This window comes from Nesoenas mayeri, assembly GCF_963082525.1.
Source record: "Nesoenas mayeri genome assembly, chromosome: 11".
Taxonomy (NCBI): Eukaryota; Metazoa; Chordata; class Aves; order Columbiformes; family Columbidae; genus Nesoenas; species Nesoenas mayeri.
Genome location: NC_137563.1, coordinates 20,735,639 through 20,757,175, shown reverse-complemented (window position 1 = coordinate 20,757,175; position 21,537 = coordinate 20,735,639). Strand labels below are relative to the sequence as shown.

At 48.8% G+C, this 21,537-nt stretch overlaps 1 protein-coding gene across 1 annotated transcript in view; it reads left to right on the top strand.

The window, feature by feature from the left end:
• The window catches only part of CSNK1G1 (casein kinase 1 gamma 1), a 94,052-nt gene that overhangs the window by 55,666 nt on the left and 16,849 nt on the right, over positions 1-21,537 (top strand). Inside the window, exons 7-8 of the mRNA XM_080351409.1 lie at positions 16,152-16,303; positions 20,549-20,783. Coding sequence (XP_080207535.1) covers positions 16,152-16,303; positions 20,549-20,783 — 387 coding nt within the window. The remainder of the gene's footprint in view (positions 1-16,151; positions 16,304-20,548; positions 20,784-21,537) is intronic.

Sequence of the window (21,537 nt, the reverse complement as noted above, 5' to 3'; positions counted from 1 at the left end):
TGCAAATGTGCACAGAAAGTAGATACACTGGCAATCCTGCGAGAGTTCATTTCCTCACACCCGTGGCGGGAGGCAAGCAGGGTCTCCGTCCCGGGAGGGCAGGAGGTGGTGGCTCCACATGGCAGCGGCTCAGCTCGTCACTCCAGGAGACCCGCGCAAGGGGTGGGGGCTCGACGAGAATCCCATTTTTATAGCCTGACCAGATCTGACTGGGCATTCCAGAAGCTTCTCTGCACCCCACACTGGCTGTGGGTGCCCCTGAAGCCTCCAAACTTCCCCCACACTGGCCGCGGGTGCCCAGCGGTTCCCTGGCACCTCGGCACTCCCTTCTCCTGACGGCCCTGGCCAGGGGCTCTGGGGCCAAACAAAGAAGCTGCCAGCCTCAAATAGCAGAGAGAGGGAGATGTGCCTACTCCTTCCATATCGAAGGAGAGACGGGGAGAGAGGGGGGTTTGCATCCTGCCACACATGGGTCAAGTAGGAAACTTCTTGTACCATGTCTTTGTGTCAAAAAAGATATTTCATCTCTGGTGTGAGACTGGATGTGTCCTGTGAAGCTGGGACCAGCACACTAGCGTCGCCGAGCCTGGAGGGAAGTCTTTTGTGCCAAGAAAATGGTCTTGGATGCTAAAAACTGCAGAAAGCTTGGCCATGACTTGGTTGCAACGTCCCTGATCAAGAAGTGCAACCTCCAAACTCTTCCTTTCACAAGTTCTCTGTGGCTTCCAGTGCCACGTGCTCCATCAAATGGGTGTTAGATGTTCTGACAAGGCACCCAAGTTGCATCTGTTTCCTTCCATCAGCATTGGCTGCCAGGCGGTTCCACTGAAGATCACGAGTTGGCTTGGATTAGCTGAGGAGAACACCAGATTTCTTGTGTCTTGTCCATCGTGAGCCAAATTTCACGCTAGATTCAGATACACAGTGCAAAGTTTGATAAAGGCATCTAAACTGTATTAATGTAGCTCCTTGTGGTGCTTCTCAGAGTCACTCAATACCAGCGGGTGTATCGAATGGATTCAGAAATAGCTACTGAAATAGTTCTGGCTCAGAAGAACCAACTAACAGGCTTCTATGATGCTCTTCTACAGGAATTGAGGCTATTTCTGATCTTTCAATGCCTCCCTGTATTAAAAAAATAATAACCCCCTGTAATTTTTTACTTTGCCCCCTACATGGGGCGATATTTGCTATAGAAGCGGGTTGTCTTCATTCTTCCTTGAACTTTTCTGCCCCCCAGCAGAAGAGTCCGGGGCCTGCTGCACTGTGACCATCTGCTGCTTTCTTCTGCCTCGCTGGGGAATTTAATACTTAATAACCTAAAATAGCGTATGACTGCTTTACCTTAATGTAGGCGCTGAAGCAAGAAAGACAGCAAAGCACAGGCACCAAGTCAAAGACCTGATGGTCAATCCGTAGGGTGTCTTGGAGGAGGAAAATTCCTTTAGGTTTTAGGTAATTTGGGATATGACCCAAGACGATTGGAGTAGTTTTAACAGTGTCTTTGCAAACGGTTTGTGTTGCTCTGTCATCAGTTCTTTTAAGATGTTGGTGTCCTACGGAACTGTTGCTTCTTTTTGTCGTAAAGTCCATGTGGACACGCACGGACATCCTGATGTAGAAGATCCATCCTGCTCTGGGCTGTCCCCAGGGTCTCACTTGACCGGTGGTGGCACAATCTATGGATATGAATCCTAGAATTTGAGTATTCTCCAAAATTTGGCTCTTGTTCTCTGACCTGCTTTGAGGAGCAGCTGTTCCCCTCCTCTTGGAGACATTTGTCCCCTGTGAAGTTTGTGGAGTAAAGACTTGGCTTCTTGTCACTCCTAAAAAATCTGGAATAATCAAGCCCTACGGTTGCAGGACGAGGACCTGAGAAGCTCCATCCCCACTGCAGGCTGACATTTGAGTGTCTGGTTCCTCCTAAATACTGGGGTGGAGACGCTGGTGTTGGCCAAACAAAACAGAGATATTTTATTTGGACCACAGTCAAACAGATCCTGAGATGGTTGCGTTTCCTGGCCCTGTCCCAAAAGGCAAAGCTTTTGCCTTGCTCAAACTGCCCAGCAGCATCCCAGGACCGTCCTGCTTGGTTTGGGGTGAATAAAGCAGTTTACGGGGCTCGCAGGAGCCCTGCGAGGCCTGTTGGGCCACCCTCAGCACACCAAGGTCTTAGTGGTTGCGTTGGCTTTGTCTCGTGGGCTCTTTTTGCTTATTGACCCAGTTTGGGCCTATAAGATTGCAGAACCTTTCGTTTAAGTTAAATTCACCTACAACTTCATAGGGGAAACATTTCCATATTTTTTTGGGGGAAACTCATCATTTACCAGCAAGCACTGCCCATATTTCCGTGTCTTTGATGTTCACTGCTTTTGGCTCGAGCTGCTCTTTCTGGTGGCCGCACAGGAGCACGTGGCCACGCTTTGATCTGCACCCATCCCACCATTTGGGTTTTTGGTTGCGCTGCGCCTCCTACATGTCCCTTTGTATTCCCAACCAGAAGCTGTTTATGATGAGGATGGTGAACTGGCCCAGGTTGCCCAGAGAGGTACTGGATGCCCCATGCCTGGAGACATCCCAGGCCAGGCTGGATGGGGCTCATGAAGTTGAGGCAAACATCTCTGCAAAGCTTTAACTCTGTTTTTCTCCCCAAAGTATGTTCGTCCCCTGAGGTTTTTCTCAAGGCCAGGGAGCCCACGGCTGCATGAGCATTACTGCATCGTTTGGAGCCCCATTCCTCTCTCTCAGGACGTAACCGTGGCTGAAAAACATCTCCAGGCAATCAGGAAACTGCCCTTTAATCTTACACCTCCACACAAACAAATAATTCACTGTGGTCCTGGGAAGCATTGACTTCTCCACAGTGACCAGGAGATGTGCAGGAATTCATTTTCAGGTTCCCTTTGGAGCTGATGCTCGAGCTCCTGTGTAGTGACAAAGATGCTGCAGGGAGTGGAGCATCTCCCGTGTGAGGAAAGGCTGAGGGAGCTGGGGCTCTGGAGCTGGACAAGAGGACACTGAGGGGGGACTCATTCCTGGGGATCAAGATGGAAAGGGGAGTGTCAGGAGGATGGAGCCAGGCTCTTCTGGTGACAACCAGGGACAGGACAAGGGGCAATGGGTGCAAACTGGAACACAGGAGGTTCCACTGAAATCTGAGAAGCAACTTGTTGGGGTGAGGGTGTCAGAGCCTGGCCCAGGCTGCCCAGGGGGGTTGTGGAGTCTCCTTCTGTGCAGACATTCCAACCCGCCTGGACACCTTCCTGTGTAACCTCATCTGGGTGTTCCTGCTCCATGGGGGGATTGCACTGGATGAGCTTTCCAGGGCCCTTCCATCCCTGACATTATTCTGGGATTCTGTGTAGCGACAGTGTGAACAAGTCCCGCAGTTTTGATTCAGTAGTAGGTTATTTTTCTGTGGGATGAGTCACGCCGGCCCCCGCTCCCTCGCAATCCCGCCCGGCACGTGTGATTCACCCGGGTGGCAACACGCGTTGAGTTTCGTGCAAGAGCTCGGCCCTGGGACGGGAGGTGACATTGGCGGCTGGATGTCACGTGTAGTGAGCTCGGAGCAGAGCGCGATGCGCTGGAGGAGCCCGGGAAGGCGATTTCTCCGCAGCCCACGCGCGGGATGAGTCACAGAACACACTGAGTCAGGCAGGGGGACATCGTTACTTATAGAACAACCACGGATGCTGGGATTTTGTTTTAATTCTTGCTCTGTAAACAAATGCACCTCGAATGAAGGATGGAGTCTGCGTGTTTGCACAACTTGCAGTCTGTTTACTGCCAGAGGGTAGGAGCAAGGAAAAGGAAGGTGGTATAAATAACCGAGTCTTTTACATAGTCTAGTCAATATTTGCATATATATTTTTCAATGTAGCTGAGCTATCTGCTGCTCCACACGTGTTAAATCAGCTAGGCTGAGCGTGTTTCTCTCACTCTCCTCGCGCTTTGTACGCACCCGTGTCCTTTGCAAAGAGACCCTTTCCGTGCCGGTTGCATATCGCTGTCGTACACCCGGCGGTTAGGCCGGGGTCGTTTCAGCGAGACTCGTCACGCGGGTGGATGTAAACACGTCCCCGTGGCCCAGCGCTCTGCCAAGATCGGCTGTTTCATGGGGAACTCCCTGCTCCACGCTTCTCCCCGCAGGAGCCGAGTAACCCCAGGCCGCGTGAGTGTGGGTTAACACGAGACGTCTACACCCCCGGTTAATGAAGGAGTGCGAACAGCATTAGCTGCTGCTGCGCTCGCTTTCATCTTCAGAAATCCCACATGTATTTACTACCTCGATGGCAACGCTGCGGCGGCCGGGAGCTGAGCTGACAGGTCGCCCCACAGCAAGGACTCGGCGATCTTATCTCTTCCAACCAAAGCGATTCTATTAAATTGAAACGCACCCTCCCGTCCTGCTTCATTGTACGGAAAGGTTTGTTCGTAGCTGCCGCGCTACAACACTGGCTGAGCACTGCAGCCGCCTCCTTTGAAATAAATGGAAATATTTTAGAACATTCAGGTACTCTAAGTATTTAATAAGTGACTTATCTGTGCAAAATGATACAAAACTGACACCTATTTGCACGGAAAGCACCTTGCGCCTTGGGGTCACGTCTCGTATTTAATCATCTCCCTGTTTCAGGGACGTGTTTGAAGCTGTTGGGTTAATTTTCCAACAGCAAAGTAAAACTCTTCTCCCTTCGTTCTGGAATCTTGCAAAGGAACGTGGTGGCTTCAAGGTGCCTCATCCATCTGAAAATGGCCTTTTGAAACAAAAAGTGCAGCATGTGGCAGCCTCTCGCACCTAAGGGATGCTGATCGGCAGCTTCATTATAAAGTCAGGATGGTCCAGCAAACTTCTGAACTTGAGGGATCTCTGACTTCAGAGCTTTTGAATTGCAAATTAAACTGTGGATTACTGCAAGACGCCCCATTAAAACCTGCATGATTTCAAAGCTGCCTTGCTGGTCATCTCCGGAGAATGATATTTTACTATCTAAAAATACTTGGGGTTGTTTTAATGTGGCGGTTCCCTTTTTAGGAAGGGCTTCCTGAATGCGCACATTTCAGCATCCCTTTTAACAGCCGAAGTTTTGGCTTCCTTGGGCTAAATTTAAGCTTTGTCCATTGGAAGCTATCAGGTGCTTTTAAAGCAAGGCTATTAATAATTGAATGTGAGATCGGGGCAGTTTCCTTTTTACATTTTGAAAAGTCCTCCTGCATCTCTTACTCTTCCGAAATTCGTTGCGGTCGTCACAAATCAAAGCCCAGCGACACCGGGAAGCTGAAAAATACCTTTCCTGCAGACACTTTGCCTTGAATCCTGACACCGTGGTCGTAAATCTGTAGCGGTCGGACTCATCGGAGTCATCCCAGGTGCTTCGTTGGGGAGGTTTAGATTGGATATTCAGAATAAATTCTTCCCCAAAGGGCTGTGGGGCATTGGAACAGGCTGCCCAGGGCAGTGCTGGAGTCACCATCCCTGAAGGGGTTTAAAAAGTGTTTAGACCAGGTTCTTGGGGACATGGGTTAGTGCAAGAGTTGAGTTGTGGTTGGACCCGATCCTGAGGGTCTCTTCTAACCACAATGATTCTGATGGACGGTGACATCTACCGAGAGCGGGCTGTGCGATGTGCCGCTGGCTCAAGTGCCGTAAGGGTCCTGCTGGGCTGGAGGAGTGGGACAAAACAAGGTGTCCGTGCCGCTTCTGGGGCTTTCCAGCAAACCCTGAGCTGAAACATCTTATCTCACGCGTGCCGGCAGCCCAGGTTGTGTTTGGGACTTCGAGCGAGGACGTGGAAACATTCCACGGTGGAAGAGAAACTTTGGAATTCAGATTTCCGCTGAATGGAAAAGCCAATTTGGCAATTAGGGCTGCGATAATGAATAAGGATGTAGCAACCGGTTAACCTTGCTTGTGCCCCTTTCCCAGCCTTCTCTGAACATTTCTCAATGAAACTACTTGAGGTCTGGAGCCGGATTCATTTTGCAAAGGGTTCGTGTGTCTCGTATGGAGCCAATTCCCTTTGGGAAGGTGGGTGTCAGGTTTAGTGGGATCCCTTCTGTCTGTTTGTGCTTCCTAAGCACCAGAAGCACCCTGTGCATGCTGAAGGGTTTAAGGTGCTTGCACTTTTAAGGGAAAAACATTTGAGCTGTGCCGAGGAGGTTTGACACAAGCAGATTTCTGCTCCATAGGGCTGTTCGCCTATTAGAGTTTGCCTTTCTGAGCTGTGCTCTGTCAAATACCTCCTCCCTTCTCTAAAAGATAAACAAGAATCTCTGTCTCCGAATCCCTCGTGGATCCATCTACCCCGGAGCTTTGCAGCGAGCTCTGCCCTGGGTGCGACCTGCGGGATTGTAATAACTTTTCTGTCTGAACGTGGCACAGTTTCTCCCTTCCGAACTCCATTCCCACTTGCTCGGCTGTCTCAAGGTGCAAGAGGTGATCCTGGAGGTAGGACGGGGTTTAGCACCTCTGAACGTCAGTTTTGCGGCAGGTTCTCCTGTAACAGGAGGGGATGGAGGTTTTCGATTGGGCTGGAAGGACCCTGTGGGTAACGCTTTACTACAAATCCATAAAAAACCCTTTTTTCCTCAAAATCTCTTGATTTACTGTGGAGAGCTCACACATTTGACTCTGAGCATCCATCACTTTCTAGTTTGATACTATTGCAGAAGCAAATGTCCATCCTGGGGCTTTTTCATCAGTCCTAGTGGGTCCCGCGCCGATGCTAAAGCAACATCTCTGATGTCCTGAGCATCCTCCTGAGCTGCCTGAGCATCGTTTTGCTCCTGTGCGCCAAAGCTGATACTATCATCTGCTTTATCCAGCTAAATTTGACCAGTCTGAGGTGTCATCCAGGACCCAAATGCTGCTGGATCAACGATGAATCCCTGTACGTGCCAGTTTCACCGTGTGTTGCTGGGCCATCCTGTCTAGAACCCATCCTGGTCACTGCATGGAGCTGTGAGTTGCAGCTGAGCAGTAATTCAAGCCATCAAATCCCCTCTGCCTTATCATGTTCCTCACCCGGGAGATGCTCCACTCCCTGCAGCATCTTGGTGGCTGCGCTGGACTCTCTGCAGCAGTTCCCTGTCCTGCTGGAGCTGAGGGGCCACAGCTGGACACAAGATTCCAGGTGTGGTCTCCCCAGGGCAGAGCAGAGGGGCAGGAGAACCTCTCTGACCTACTGACCACCCCCTTCTAACCCACCCCAGGTCCCATTGGCTTCCTGGCCACAAGGGCCCAGTGCTGGCTCATGGTCACCCTGCTGTCCCCAGGACCCCCAGCTCCCTTTCCCCTACGCTGCTCTCTAACAGCTCATTCCCCAACTTACACTGAAACCTGGGGTTGTTCCTGCCCAGATTCAAGACTCTACACTTGCCCATGTTCTATTTCATTAAATTTCTCCCCGCCCAACTCTCCATCCTGTCCAGGTCTCTGATGGCAGCACAGCTTCCAGTGTCACCCACTGCTCCCAGCTCGGTGTCATCAGCAAACTTGCTGACAGTCACTCTATTCCCTCGTCCAAATAGTTGATGAATATATTGAATAACACCGGCCCCAGCACTGCCCCTGGGGCACTGCACTGGATACAGGCCTCAACTGGACTCTGCCCATTGACCACGACTCTCTGGCTTCTTCCCTTCAGCCAGTTCACAGTCACCTCACTCCCCGCTCATCCAGACCGCACTCCCTCAGTTCAGCTGTGAGGATGCTGTGGGACACTGTGTCAAATATCAAGAAACCAGCTTGTGCGATGCAAGGGAAACGTTTTAATAACACAACCATTGTGCGAATTGTTTTTCGGCAACTAGAGCAGCAATCAAATCATTTGGAATGTTACCAGCAGTGAGAGCAAATATGTTCTTCCGTCTGTCTTTCCCATGTCTGTTTTTCTTCTGGTCCTTTCCCCGTTCCTTTTTTGGTAGGTTCAAATATTAATACTACTCAAAACACATCGGGGGTTCAAGAGGCTCCTGAGAAGATGCACAAACCACACCAAGATGTGAGGACCATACTTGCCAAGACCATCGTTCTTGCTCTACTTTTTTTCCCTGGGTTGAATCAAGCAGAGAGTGAAAAAGTTCTACATAGTTCTCACTAAAATTCCCAATTTTCCTTTTCTGGGGAAAAGATGGTGAAGATATTAGCCTGAAAGACTTAGTCTCCCTGCTGAGACTGGCTTTTTGATTATCCTGGAAGAATAGCTTTAGGTAAGAAGACCTATTTTATGATTATTTGATATTAAAAACCCCATTGATTTGTTTAGCAAGATTCTTCTACTGCACTGTAGTAATCAGAGAAGCCTTGGGAGGAGATTCCAAAGGAACGTAGGTATTTATCACGGTGTGATGTTATTTTTGCCCCATTAAGTCACAGGAATCTGTCTTGTAGGGTCATTAACAAACAAAAGCGGCTTTGAGTTGCATGTTGATCAGCAAGATAAAAATGTAACTTTCTAAAGGCACGTAAATAGGATTAACCCTGACCTGTGGTCCTCTCTAGGTGTGCGAGAAGACACTTGTGTCGCTCAGTTTTCTGTTCCAGTGCTTTCTCCTCGTGGCTCGTACTCAACCGTTGCATCCTCAGTGTCATCTGTTCCTTTTAAAAGCTCCATTTGCTCTGTGGTCACCCATGGGGAAGGTATCGATCTGACTTTGATGTTCTCTGTTGCTTCATCTCCAAGTACCCCTTGAGTTTGGGGAGGGTTTAAGCTGCGCCTAATCCCCATCCTAGTGGCAGCGCCACAGCCAGGTGGGGTTTGAGGTTTGCTGGGCTTTGGGCCAGGGAGAGGAGCAGCTGGGACTGGGTCTTGCTAAGCCGAGCTTTGCTGAGCGCTGCGTCTCCCAGAGGAGCTAAAGCTGGCAGGGACACGGGAGGTGACGGTGGGACACAGCCAGATGTTCCGGACAGGTCCAGTTGCTCTTACAGAATCTCTTCACCCCGTTCAAGATGAGAGAAAACTTTAAATTGTGGGCACTGAAACCGGCATATCCAATTTTTAGGTGGTTTCCCTAATTCGTCGCCAGTTCAAGGTTTGAAGAGTCTTGGAGCAATTGGCAAGACCGTGGTGATCCCTGTGCCGTCACCCCCTTTTCTACCTCAGCGCAGCTGCGAGTTGGTGCTGGAGTCAGAAGTTTCCTTTTTTGCTCATTTTGCACCCCAACTGCTGCGTGTTTTCTGATAAAAAACACAAGAAAATACTCAAATCACCCCAAATCTCTGTCATTGCTCAAATCCTCTGGCAATGGATGAAGGTGAAGGGCTATACTGAAAAGATTTTGCTTGATATGAGACATCTCTGGAACATGTGCAATCAACTATTTAAAAAAAAAGCATTTAAGGTAACTTTATTCCAATTAACAAGCCAATCTTAATTTTAGGGCCATGGTTTAGCGCCAGAGTTGGGTTATGGATGGACTCGATGATCCTCAGGGTCTCTTCCAACTGAAATGATTCTATGATTCGATAGACTTTTCTCCCCTCTTTCTACTTTTGAAGCAGATTATTGAGGAACCTGAGGGTCAGAAGGAGCGTCTGTAATTCCAGCTCAGACATAACCTGTTCACCAACGCGTTTGGGTAGATTTAAACCCGCTTTAAGGGTGTGTTTGAAGAGGTTAAAAGATGAGATCTCGGCCCAGTCGCCGTTGAGAGCAAAGCTGCTGTCTAGGATGGGATTTTATTCCGATTTGAAAATTAAGAGAGGGGTAGATCCTCATTAGTGTAATCAGCTTAAATGGGTTGACTGCTCTAAAGCAATTTGTTTAATTTGTTTGGAACACGTTTAATTTTAGCTGGAGATGTTCAGCTCTCGCCCAGTTGCTATTTCTGCTGCTTATCGTGCAATTCCGCATTCCGTGATTTGCCGAAAGAAACTTTCTGAATGAGAATATTGCGACAATCTGCGTCCCATTCATCAGCGCCGCTTTAGAATCCCGCTGAGCTTTCTACGCGCTGGTGCTGCCGTCGTGTCTCCGCACCCATTTCTATGATGAACGGTCCTTGCCGTGCACATAGGGTGTGTTTTTGTGCTGAGCACGTTCATTTGATGTTGGGTTGCTCCCCCATCGCTCTGTCTTTGGGTGTTTAATTTGGGGTTCCTCAGGAGCATCTCTTTGAAGCCTACACAAAGAGAGGTTATGAAATTCTCTGGTAAGTCTTGAAACTGAAGCCGACAGCTCCTTGTTGTTCAACCACGACGCATCTAAGGGCAGTGAAACCAAGTTCCCATAGCATCGTTCGGTTCTCACAAGTTGGGGTTGTCTCCTGGTGACTGGATGGACGGGGACTCGGCTTTTGCGACTGCACTGATGGAGGTGCCGTGTTCTGTTTCCTGTGCTCACTGCCGCGTCTCTTCTTGGGTGTGTTTTGGGCTGTGACACGAGGTTTATCCACCTGCTGTACCCAGCGCGTCGGTACGTACTTGCTGTCCTTTCCACGCGGGGTGGTTGCTACCAAATCCCATGGGCACAACCTTTGCGTGGCATCTCTGCCCATCACCATTTCATAACCTGTCCTGAAATGGCCTTGGAGCGTCTGCAGGACTCGTACATCGGGACTAACGTGGCTCATCGGGGTCTGCTGGGTGTCTGACGGGTTTTTAGGGTCTGTAAAGCATGTGGTGACAAGACAACATGACTCGAATCATGCTTGATGTTGAGATGGAAATACGCCGCAAAGTGTATTTCGCTGGTGTTAATCCAGCTCAAATGAAGCTCTTTCTGCCGTTAGTTACTCTTGCGCTCAAGCTCAAACACCGAGCTTATTTTGGGGTTGATCCGACTGATTGCTCTGGTGAAAGCAAGGCCGGAGTTTTCAGCTTTGATGTTTGCGTTTGCCTCTTGTTCCAGCCACAGAATCACAGGATGTGAGGGATTGGAAGGGCCCTTGGAATATCATCCAGTCCAATCCCCCTGCCAGGCCTTGGATGTACAGCTGAGCCAAATCACTGAAGTCGTTGAGCATATTCCGATTATTTCTGCTTGCAGCAGCCTTCGCGGTAATAGAAGGAGAACCTGCACTTGTTATGGCTGGATTTTTTCCCCTTAATGTGTTTCTTTTGTGCCGTGGAGCAATGCCTTGTTTAGATGTTATTTTGTACATTAATTGCATTCAACCCATCATGGTTTGTATTTCAAGTGTTGAGTTGACCCATTGAATCCTCAAGACTTTTGCTCTGCTTTTCGTCCTGGAATCCAGATCTGCTCATCCAGGACAGGTCGTTTCACCGTGTCGCAGTTTGCTTTGGCCATTTCAGTCCCCTGCCCACACAATTGCTCGCCATGAAAAACCTCAGGTTCCTCTACCCGGGCCAAAGAACATTTTTCCTTCCTCAAGCTCTCTTTCTGGCAATGTCCTTCATGAGTATTTACAGCTCTGCTGGTGAGATTGGTGAAGTTCTTGCAGTTCACCGTGGCGATTGACTCTGTGGGACCACTTGTTGCTGAAACAGAGGCCAAGCTTGGTCCTGAATTTTGCAGATGGGCTGTGATTAAATACAATTTTATGCAGGTTTTCTTAGGCTGCCCCTTTTTACTGTTCCTAAAAACAAGACCAAAGATGCCCATGTCTCAAGTTTGAAATCATCCTGTTTGAAAGATCCTGCAGACATCAGAGACCCTTTAATAGAGTGGAATGAGGGGACAGAGTGACTGTCAGCAAGTTTGCTGGTGACACCAAGCTGGGAGGAGTGGGTGACACTGGAAGCTGTGCTGCCATCAGAGACCTGGACAGGATGGAGAGTTGGGCGGGAAAAATTTAATGCAATATAACAAGGGCAAGTGTAGAGTCTTGAATCTGGGCAGGAACAACCCCAGGTTCCAGTGTAAGTTGGGGAATGAGCTATTAGAGAGCAGCGTAGGGGAAAGGGAGCTGGGGGTCCTGGGGACAGCAGGGTGACCATGAGCCAGCACTGGGCCCTTGTGGCCAGGAAGCCAATGGTACCTGGGGTGGGTTAGAAGGGGGTGGTCAGTAGGTCAGAGAGGTTCTCCTGCCCCTCTGCTCTGCCCTGGGGAGACCACACCTGGAATCCTGTGTCCAGCTGTGGCCCCTCAGTTCCAGTAGGACAGGGAACTGCTGGAGAGAGTCCAGCGCAGCCACCAAGATGCTGCAGGGAGTGGAGCATCTCCCGTGTGAGGAAAGGCTGAGGGAGCTGGGGCTCTGGAGCTGGACAAGAGGACACTGAGGGGGGACTCATTCCTGGGGATCAATATGGAAAGGGGCAGTGTCAGGAGGATGGAGCCAGGCTCTGCTGGTGACAACCAGGGACAGGACAAGGGGCAATGGGTACAAACTGGAACACAGGAGGTTCCACTGAAATCTGAGAAGCAACTTGTTTGGGATGGGGGTGTCAGAGCCTGGCCCAGGCTGCCCAGGGGGGTTGTGGAGTCTCCTTCTGTGCAGACATTCCAACCCGCCTGGACACCTTCCTGTGTAACCTCATCTGGGTGTTCCTGCTCCATGGGGGGATTGCACTGCATGAGCTTTCCAGGGCCCTTCCAGCCCCTCACATTCTGGGATTCTGTGATTCTCTAATATTGACATCAAACTCAGAACTTCTCTTCTCAGCGTCTTAAAAAGATGCCAAATATTGATTTACGTTCGAGTGAGCCAAGGGCGCGTTATCCTGTTTCCCGCATAACTTGATTTCAGTGACGGGTGCGGAGCCGAGCAGCCCCAGTGATGTCCCGTTGGGTCTGGGATGTGTGAGCGATTCCATCTATTTTACAGCGTTTTTCTCCTCACGAAGCCAAGAGGTATAAGCTCTAGACTGCACAGCTGGCAGTGTCGCTGCTGAAAACCCTCCGAGGAAAACCGAACGCTCAAAAATATGCCAGAAACTAATAACGTCTCCTGTAGACTGGCATTTAGGATGGTTTTTTTAATATTCTTCATTCCAACATCACCTTGCAGGAGCCCCCACCTACAGCAGAGCCTCCCTGGGCTTGGAAGCTGGTTCTTACATCTAGTAGGAATTCTATTTTAATTGCGATGCTGTAAATTACTCCTTTCCCCTTGCACTGGGAGTGGGATTCTTCACCTTCTTTAAGAGCCTTTCTGCAATTTTATCCTCCTGTGTTCTTTAATTAGCACACTCCTAATCCGGGTGGTTTCCTTCCTCATTTGCACTTTTCAAGGCTGTTGTCCTGCTGTAGAAATTATAGAATCACAGAATCATTTTGGTTGGAAAAGACCTTTAAGATCATTGAGTTCAACCACTAACCCAACACTGCCAAGTCCACCTCATAACCATGTCCCTAAGAACCTCATCTCTTTTAAACACTGTATATATATCTTGAATTTATAATAGTTTTAAACTTGTCATAGAGTATTCTGCTACTATTTTCAATTATTCTCTACTAATTCTTCTCTAAAATACGATGATCTTGGTGTTAGAGGTGATGTAGGTTAAGACTTTACTCAGCGCTCAACCACGAGTTAATTCAAGACCTGTTGTGGTTGTTCAAGCCTTCAACACTAACCTGGCGGCATTAAATGATGATTCTTGTTGGTTCAGGGATATCTGAAAATGTTTTAGAGCTGCCTGGTGACATCCCGTTATCACTTTCTGAATCGCTTCTACGTCCAACCATCCTCTTTTCTTTGAAGACTTCAGTGCTGTTGGTGCTCCGTAAGGTACGAAGCTCTGGTGGGAGCGGGAGCTCCTGAGATGAGGTTGGGTCAATGTTTTACATGGGACACAAAACTCCGGTTAGACTGGGAATTCCTGCAATACTCTGTAATCTCTCCTTGACACGTCCTAATGACTGATACCTAATACGACTCCCCAGTAACGAGATTAAGCCCATCCTCCGGTAATCTTTGTCAAGCTGCATTTTGCCATTTTTGAGTGACATATGAGAGCCCAAGTTCTGTAATATTTAAGCTTTAGTCATCTCAGCGTTGCATTTATTGTATTGTTGGCAAGTTGATGAGCGCTGTCAGCGGATTAACGAGGCTTTCCTAATCCCGTTAGGAGGATGGAAGGTCGTTGCATTGCTGACACTCTCTAGCCTTAGTGTTGCTCTATTTTACCGCCGTGACCAAGCAGGTACCAAACCTGCACTTACACAAGCAATTTAATCACTGAATTAATCATTTGGGTTGGAAGAGACCCTTAACGTCATCAAGTCCAACCATAATCCTGGCGTCTGATGATTAGCGAGGGATTTCTGTTACCTTTAATATTGACGTCTTATGTAAATATAGGTGTGTGTACGCATTGACTTTAAACATGTTGTAAAATTTGTAATCACTGTCCTTTAAGGTCCCGTGCTATATAATTTATGGACCTCTGTGTATATATAATACAGAACCTTTACACCGAATGGCAGGACATCTTATCTTCCTCTATTCAAGCCAAGATATTGTTTTGACATAGGACAAAAACCTAGATTTCAAAACAAACCCCCTTCCATTCTGTTGTGGAGCTGCTTATGAGCTGTAAACTGGAGATATATTAATTTGAAGGAGGTGTTACACAGGTTGGTACCAATGCCGGGACACCAAGCGCCTGTGGTAGATGCTGATTAGAAAAACTTGCAGTTAGTCCTGCGCTTCATTCTTCCCCCCATGGGCTGGTCTGATTTTTGACTCAAAGGTGGTTCGAGGAGTGATGTGCAACCTTTGCCCTCTCTTAAAGGAAAACTTTCTTTTTTCCCTTTGCTCGTGGGTATAATCACAGAATCACAGAATGGACTGGGTTGGAAAAGCCCTCAGAGATCATCCAGTCCAGCCCTTGGTCCAACTCCAGTCCATTGACCAGATCATGGCACTAAGTGCCGTGTCCAATCTCAGTTTACAAACCTGCAGGGCCGGTGAGTCCAGCACCTCCCTGGGCAGCCATTCCAATGCCTGACCACTCTCTGCACAGAATTGCTTTCTGATCTCCAGCCTCAATTTCCCCTGGCAGAGTTGAAGCCCATGGCCCCTTGTCCTATTGCTGATGCCTGGGAGAAGAGCCCAATCCCCACCTGGCTACAACTGCCCTTCAGGTAGTTCTAGAGAGTGCTGAGCTCAGCTCTGAGCCTCCTCTTCTCCAGACTAAACAAGCCCAGCTCCCTCAACCTCTCCCCATAGGGCTTGAGTTCAAGTCCCTTCCCCAGTCTTGTTGCTCTTCTCTGGACCCTCCAGCACTTCAATCTCTTTCCCGAGCTGAGGGCCCAGAACTGAACACAACACTCCAGGTGTGGCCTCCCCAATGCAGAGCACAGGGGAAGGATCACTGCCCTTGTCCTGCTGACCACGCTGGTTTGGGTACAGGACAGGACACCATTGGCCTTCTTGGCCACCTGGGCACACTGGTGGCTCATGTTGAGCTTCCTGTCCATTAGTCCCCCAGGTCCCTTTCTGCCTGGCTGCTCTCCAGCCACTCTGTGCCCAGCCTGGAGCTGCAGGGGTTGTTGTGGCCAAAGTGCAGCACCCGGCACTTGGCCTTGTTGAACTTCAGCCCATTGGGATCGGCCCATTTTTCCAGTCTCTCCAGATCCCTCTGCAGAGCCTCCTGCCTTCCAGCAGCTCCACACTCCCTCCCAACTTGGTGTCATCAGCAAATTTGCTGATGATGGTCTCAATCCCCTCATCTAAATCATCAATAAAGATGTTAAACAGGTCTGGACCCAACCCTGACTCCTGGGGACACCACTAGTGACTGGCTGCCAGCTGGATGCGGCCCCGTTCACCAGCACTCTGGGCCTGGCCCTCCAGCCAGTTTTTAACCCAGCAGAGAGTGCACTTGTCCAAGCCATGAGTAAAATTGATGTAAAAAGCAATGGGTATGTATTATCTTGGTTGAAAAAATGGCTCTTTTTTGCACATTTCTCATTTTCTTCCTGAGCGTGCCAGCCCATGGGTGGGTTTGTGCTCTGCCCGGTGTTTAGTGCGACGTAGGGAATTCCGTGTCTTCTTCCACGAGATCCAGGTGTTTCCACTGCCAGAGCTCAACATTATTGCTTTGAAATCCATTTCTCTACTGAAGGGTGAGCAAAGCTTGAGCTGATTTGGCCTTGGGTTCATCGCTGAAAATTATTTGCTGGGCAAGATCAAACAGAAAAGACGCTCAAGGGGTAAAAAATAAAGGCTTTGCCCAGCGCAAGCTTGATACACACAACGGACATTGACTGATTTCAATTCTTTCCCTGTTTTCGCAGCGGAAGGGCTTCCCCAGGTGTATTACTTCGGGCCATGTGGAAAGTACAATGCTATGGTACTAGAGCTGCTTGGGCCGAGCCTGGAGGATCTGTTCGACCTGTGTGACAGGACGTTCACTCTGAAGACGGTGCTGATGATTGCCATCCAGCTGGTGAGTGACAAACTGTGGTTATACCAGGCCTAGATGGAGGATGGGCTTGGTTTAACGTGAGGTTCAGGAGCGGCTCTTGGTTGGAGAAGCTCCTTCCATCGTAGACTCACAGAAGGGTTTGGGTTGGAATGGACCTTCAAGGACAGTCTAGCCCAACATGTCCAGGACATCTTCACTAGACCAGGTTGCTCAAAGCCCTGTCCAACCCAACCTTGAACACTCCCGGTCATGGGGCACCCACAAGTTCTCTGGGCAGCCTGTTCCAATGTCTCACAACCTTCGTCATGTCTTATCTAAACCTGACCTCTCTCATTTTATAACCTTTGGCCCTCATCCTGTACCTATAGATTTTAGTAAAAACTCTCCATCTTTCTTATAAAAGGACGTTTCTCAGGTTCGAGAAAAACTCTTGAAGGGAAGGTCAGATTATGCTTATGAGAAAACTTGTTCCTTGCGCAGCAGAACCAGCAAAGCCGGATTCCTACGGCCCTGTGTCCCATGTCCCCTACACACCCCTGCCCCGATACCTGCCCCAGCTCCTCCCTCTCTTTGGACACCTCCACAACACCTCGTTTCTCACCCGGGACACAGGAGCACAGCACCCTCCCACGCTCCTACCAGTTTTACTGGTTTGGTGCTATCGGGCTGCTCGTGCAACCTCCCCGGGCATTCCAGCTCTCCACCTTGCTCAAATTTGGTCAAAATTGGAAAGGAATAAATCTACGGGCAACATCATGAAGCCTCTAAAGGAACTCAAGCTGAAAGCAGTAGCTTGGATTTGTGTTTGCATGAAGAGCGGACAACGTGAAACCTGAATGTCCTGAATGCGGTGGGTGGAATTCCATGGTAGGGCCAACCAGTTCTCATCGGAGTTTGGCTTTCCGACTTCCAACCCATGGTGTGCAGGTGCCCAAGTGGCACAGCAGAGGTGGGACTGGATATTCACATTAGGTATGTTCACATTAACAGATCTGTGGAAAGAAGCATTGAAGGAAAGATAAGATGGTGGGGGAGCGGGGAACACAATGTTTTCTAAATAAACTGATGTTTGCCGCGGCAAAATCTCAAATGGAACATCGAGGTCGCAGATGCCGAAGCTGGAACAGCACCTGCCTGGTAGTGCATGCATGAAGTTGTGCTGCTGCAGCTCAGGGTCCAGTCTTGTTTGCTTCGAGTGTTCCGTCATCCTTCATCAAAACCAATTTATAGTGTTGGTTTTGATTGAATCAAGTGGCATCGGATGGCAAAGCCTTGGATACAGCTCGTATGACCTTTGGCTTGTAAAGATGTAAATGCGTTCCTGTGAGACTGCTGGGGGCATCAGGACTGTCCCATCGTGTCCCTTTTGCCCAGCGCTGGGCTTGTGGTTGAGCTCTGTGCTTGGAGGGTCTTCACCAGCGTCATCTCATGACCACAAAAGCATCCAGGTAGATGGAGGTAAAGAGAAAAAGAACATGAAAGACCCAACAGCTTCTGCGTTTGTGGTGGCAGCAAAAAATCAGGTAAACGAGTATTTTCAGGTGCTGCTGAGTGTGTCAGGTTATCTGACATCTGTCCAGATTGTTGTCCTGGCCATATCTGCTTTGCCATCAGGTTTTAAGGAACAAAAAAAACCCTTTTTTTTCAGGTTGTGTAATTCCTGTTGCCCATTTCAACAACTGAGCTTCTCCGCTAGCAGCAACAAATGAGCCATTTGAGCTCCGTTTGGAAGCTCGTTACGTACAGAGAGGCGAGGAGGCGCTTTGTTCCAGCTTTAGGGGTCGCGTCTTCATTTGAATCGCCCCCCTCGGCTCCTTTTTGTCTCCCAACCCGCCGCCGCATCCCGGAGGTGAATCGGAGTGTGAAGAGCGGCTGAGGCGCAGAGCGTCTGCTTTGCTCCATCGCCCTCCATCCATCCGCAACAACCCGGGAAACCCATCTCCTCAGCGCCTTGAAATAAATCACCACCAGAGGGGAGGGGAGCGGCAACACGCGCTATTACTGTCTTTGAGGAGCAAGTCCTATTTGTTAAGACTGATTTCACCTGATTTTTCCCCGTCTCCTGCCCTCCCTGAGCGGCGGGTTTTTTATTCTTTAAGGAGTGCTGCCCCCTCCTGCCTGGAGCTGCTTTCCGAGTGGCTCAGATGCAGCAGGTTTTCCTTGAAAATAAGGTATTAATCAAGCTCTGGGAGGCTCCTTAGGCTTCCTTGTTAGGCTCTAGAGTTAAGATCTGTTCAGAGGTGGATGTTTCTTTAGGACAACCTATAGTTGCTGCTATTTCTTCTCTTAATCAGGTGAATAGTGTAGAAAGGTGTGTCGTGGATAGGGACACGCCGCTCTCTGATGAACTGCACAATTACATTCTTGTGTTGAAAACATTTTGGTAAACTAATAAATGATGCTTCCTCTTTTTCATACACTTGATGGAAAAGACTGACGTATGTTCTTCAGCGTGTAAAGATACATAAATTGAGTAAAGAATCAGCGATGTAAATAGGCATTAAGAAATGCTAAAAACGTTTCAAGAACTGGGTTTTTTTGGCAGTGTTGGGGTGTTTCAATAGCATGTGAAGTTGTAGTTTTAAGCGTAGCTTGCAGGACAACTTCTGGCCTGGATGACTTGGTCGCCACCTCTTGAAGCCGCTGGCCCGTTGCCCGAGGGGGCTCGAGAGCGGACCATGCTGGATGTGTCATTTTGTGCTGACCCATCAATTCTGACTCATTGAACTGGCGTCATAGGTGTAAAATAGCTGCATTACACACTCACTGTGCTGTTGGAGTAAACCCGATGCTGTTCGTACGATCAGTCGAATCACTCGCACTTGATCAGAACCAGCCGTCCGAGGAGAGGTGAGTTCTGCAGGACGTGGTGACACAAAAGATCCCAAATAGGATGAGCATCCTTTTTTTGCCGCTAAGGACTTTTTATTGGTCCTGTGTGCACACTGTCTCCTATGTAGACACACAGCTACACAGTCATTTCCAAATTGCTTGATGTACATATACAAACAGCAATCATTTCTGTTTGCTCTCTTGTATTGAGCTACAGTCACATATACTCTGAATCCAGATGTTACATCAAAATAATAACAGAGGATTGGAAGGTGATGTAGTCAGATGGATGGGGTTCATCGAATGGGGTTTTATAACGAATTCTCTTGAGCTGCCACAGCAGTAATAACAACCCTCAGGATTTTTAAAAGTATGAGGTTGGTGCAAAAGTGATTGCAGTTTTGGACTGTGAGTTTTAAATCGTTATAATGGATGGGACAGAGTGATCATGGGTGTGTGGAGCTTCCAACCAGGTGTCGATCCAAGGTCTGGAAAGAGAAGAAGAGATCTGGGTTTGCCAGCCAGGGACATGTCTGCATTCGGGGTGAGAAACAAAAGAGCAGCCAGGGACTATGGACCCCAGGGCATGTGGATTGGCGCCCGTTAGTGCCAAATTTGGAGTTCGTGGTGGTTTTGTGTCGATAAACGGGTACGTGGCCTTGCCAGAGAAGCATCTTACCTAACGAAGCCACCACGCGACAGCCGTGGACCAAGCTGGGCTACATGTGTTCATTTAAAACCTAAAAAAAGAAATGAAAAGGTAATAAATGAAATGAAATAGTGAATTATTTCCAATGGGGATTGTCTAAGAAGTTAGGAACCCGAAGGAGAACTGCTTGCTGAGCCCTTCGAACTTCATCTGCAATAGATTTAGTTCCACCTTGAAAATGGGGTTCCTACCCTTTTCCCTTCCCTTCTCAGTTGTACCCGCAAAGCGAAGTGAGGCAGAAGCTGAAAAATATTCCGAACTGATGAGATTAATTATTATTTTTAGTCAGCACTAAGGATCGTAAGGCCCAAAAATCCCCCTCCGTGAAGAATCTGGCGCGTCTAATACAACATATGGGTCGAGGGCGGGAGGTGGGAAGACACCGCGTGGCGAGGGAAGAGCTCTTGGTAACCGGTTTATTGTGTTTAAAATCAATGCTGTTCCCCATGGAATCCTTCCAAGAACTGGGAACGGGTCAGAAACAGCCTTTGCGGTTTTCAATCAGGATAAAGTCGGGAAGCGCAGACAAATTCCTCTTCCAGCTCCCATCATAACATCTGCCTCGGTTGGCTCCGTCCATCGTTGCGTTTCTTGTAGAGTGTCCGAAATCTGAGACTGCACGGAGCAGAGGGCGGGCAATGGGCTAACGAACTGCATGCCTCGTTAGCCGGGAGGGTGCGTTACCTGCAAATAATCCGCATAATTCTCCCCCGGTCGTTTTGCAGATCTCTCGGATGGAGTACGTGCATTCCAAGAACCTCATCTACCGAGACGTCAAGCCGGAAAACTTCCTTATCGGCCGGCAAGGCAATAAGAAAGAGCACGTCATTCACATCATAGACTTTGGCTTGGCCAAGGAGTACATCGACCCCGAGACCAAAAAACACATTCCTTACCGGGAACACAAGAGCCTAACGGGAACGGCGAGATACATGTCCATCAACACCCACCTCGGCAAAGGTCGGTGTGGCCCCACAGCCGCTTGGCTCGCGGCTCTTTGATTCCCTTGCAGATATCGTGAGCTGCTCGGTGTCGTGATGCTGTCTACAGGCTATTTTTAAAATCTCTATAGGCTTTAAACAAATTTTGTACAGGCTTTTTAAACTTTTACACCCCCCGTTTTGAGGAACTGAGACAGCTGAAGTGTTGGAAGCCTCGTAATTATAGTTTTTATTAGGAACTAAACAACCAGTAGCAAGCCCGCACTGATAGAATGCGAGTAGGCAGGTAGTAATCGCCGTACTTAATGGTGACCAAATTGATTTTTATAGCTCAGCTCTGGACCGGTACCTTCCAGTTGCAGTTGTAAGAGCTGGATGTTCCCTGACCTAATGATTGGTTGGAGAAAATTAATGATTTAATTACTTTTAAACCTGGCTTTCATCTCCTCCCTGCCTTCTTTCATACCGAGAGATGGCATTTATGTGGCTGAAAGGCAAAAAAACCTTATTCAATGTTTATTTATGTTAACTTGTAAGAGCGGTAAGACAACGGAATATTCTGCCGGGGGTGGCGTGGGGCTGATGTTTTGCAGCCCAGGTGGAGTCAGTCCCTTCACGTTTCAGGATCAAAGGGAAGGAGCCTGGTTGCAATTTGTATGTGAGATGAACACACTCAACTGTCTTCCCGAGAAGTTCAGCTGCACCGTTGCACTTAATTACCCAGGACATCCTCTTTTTTGCCCCATTTTAGAGCTATATCAGAGTGACCCGCA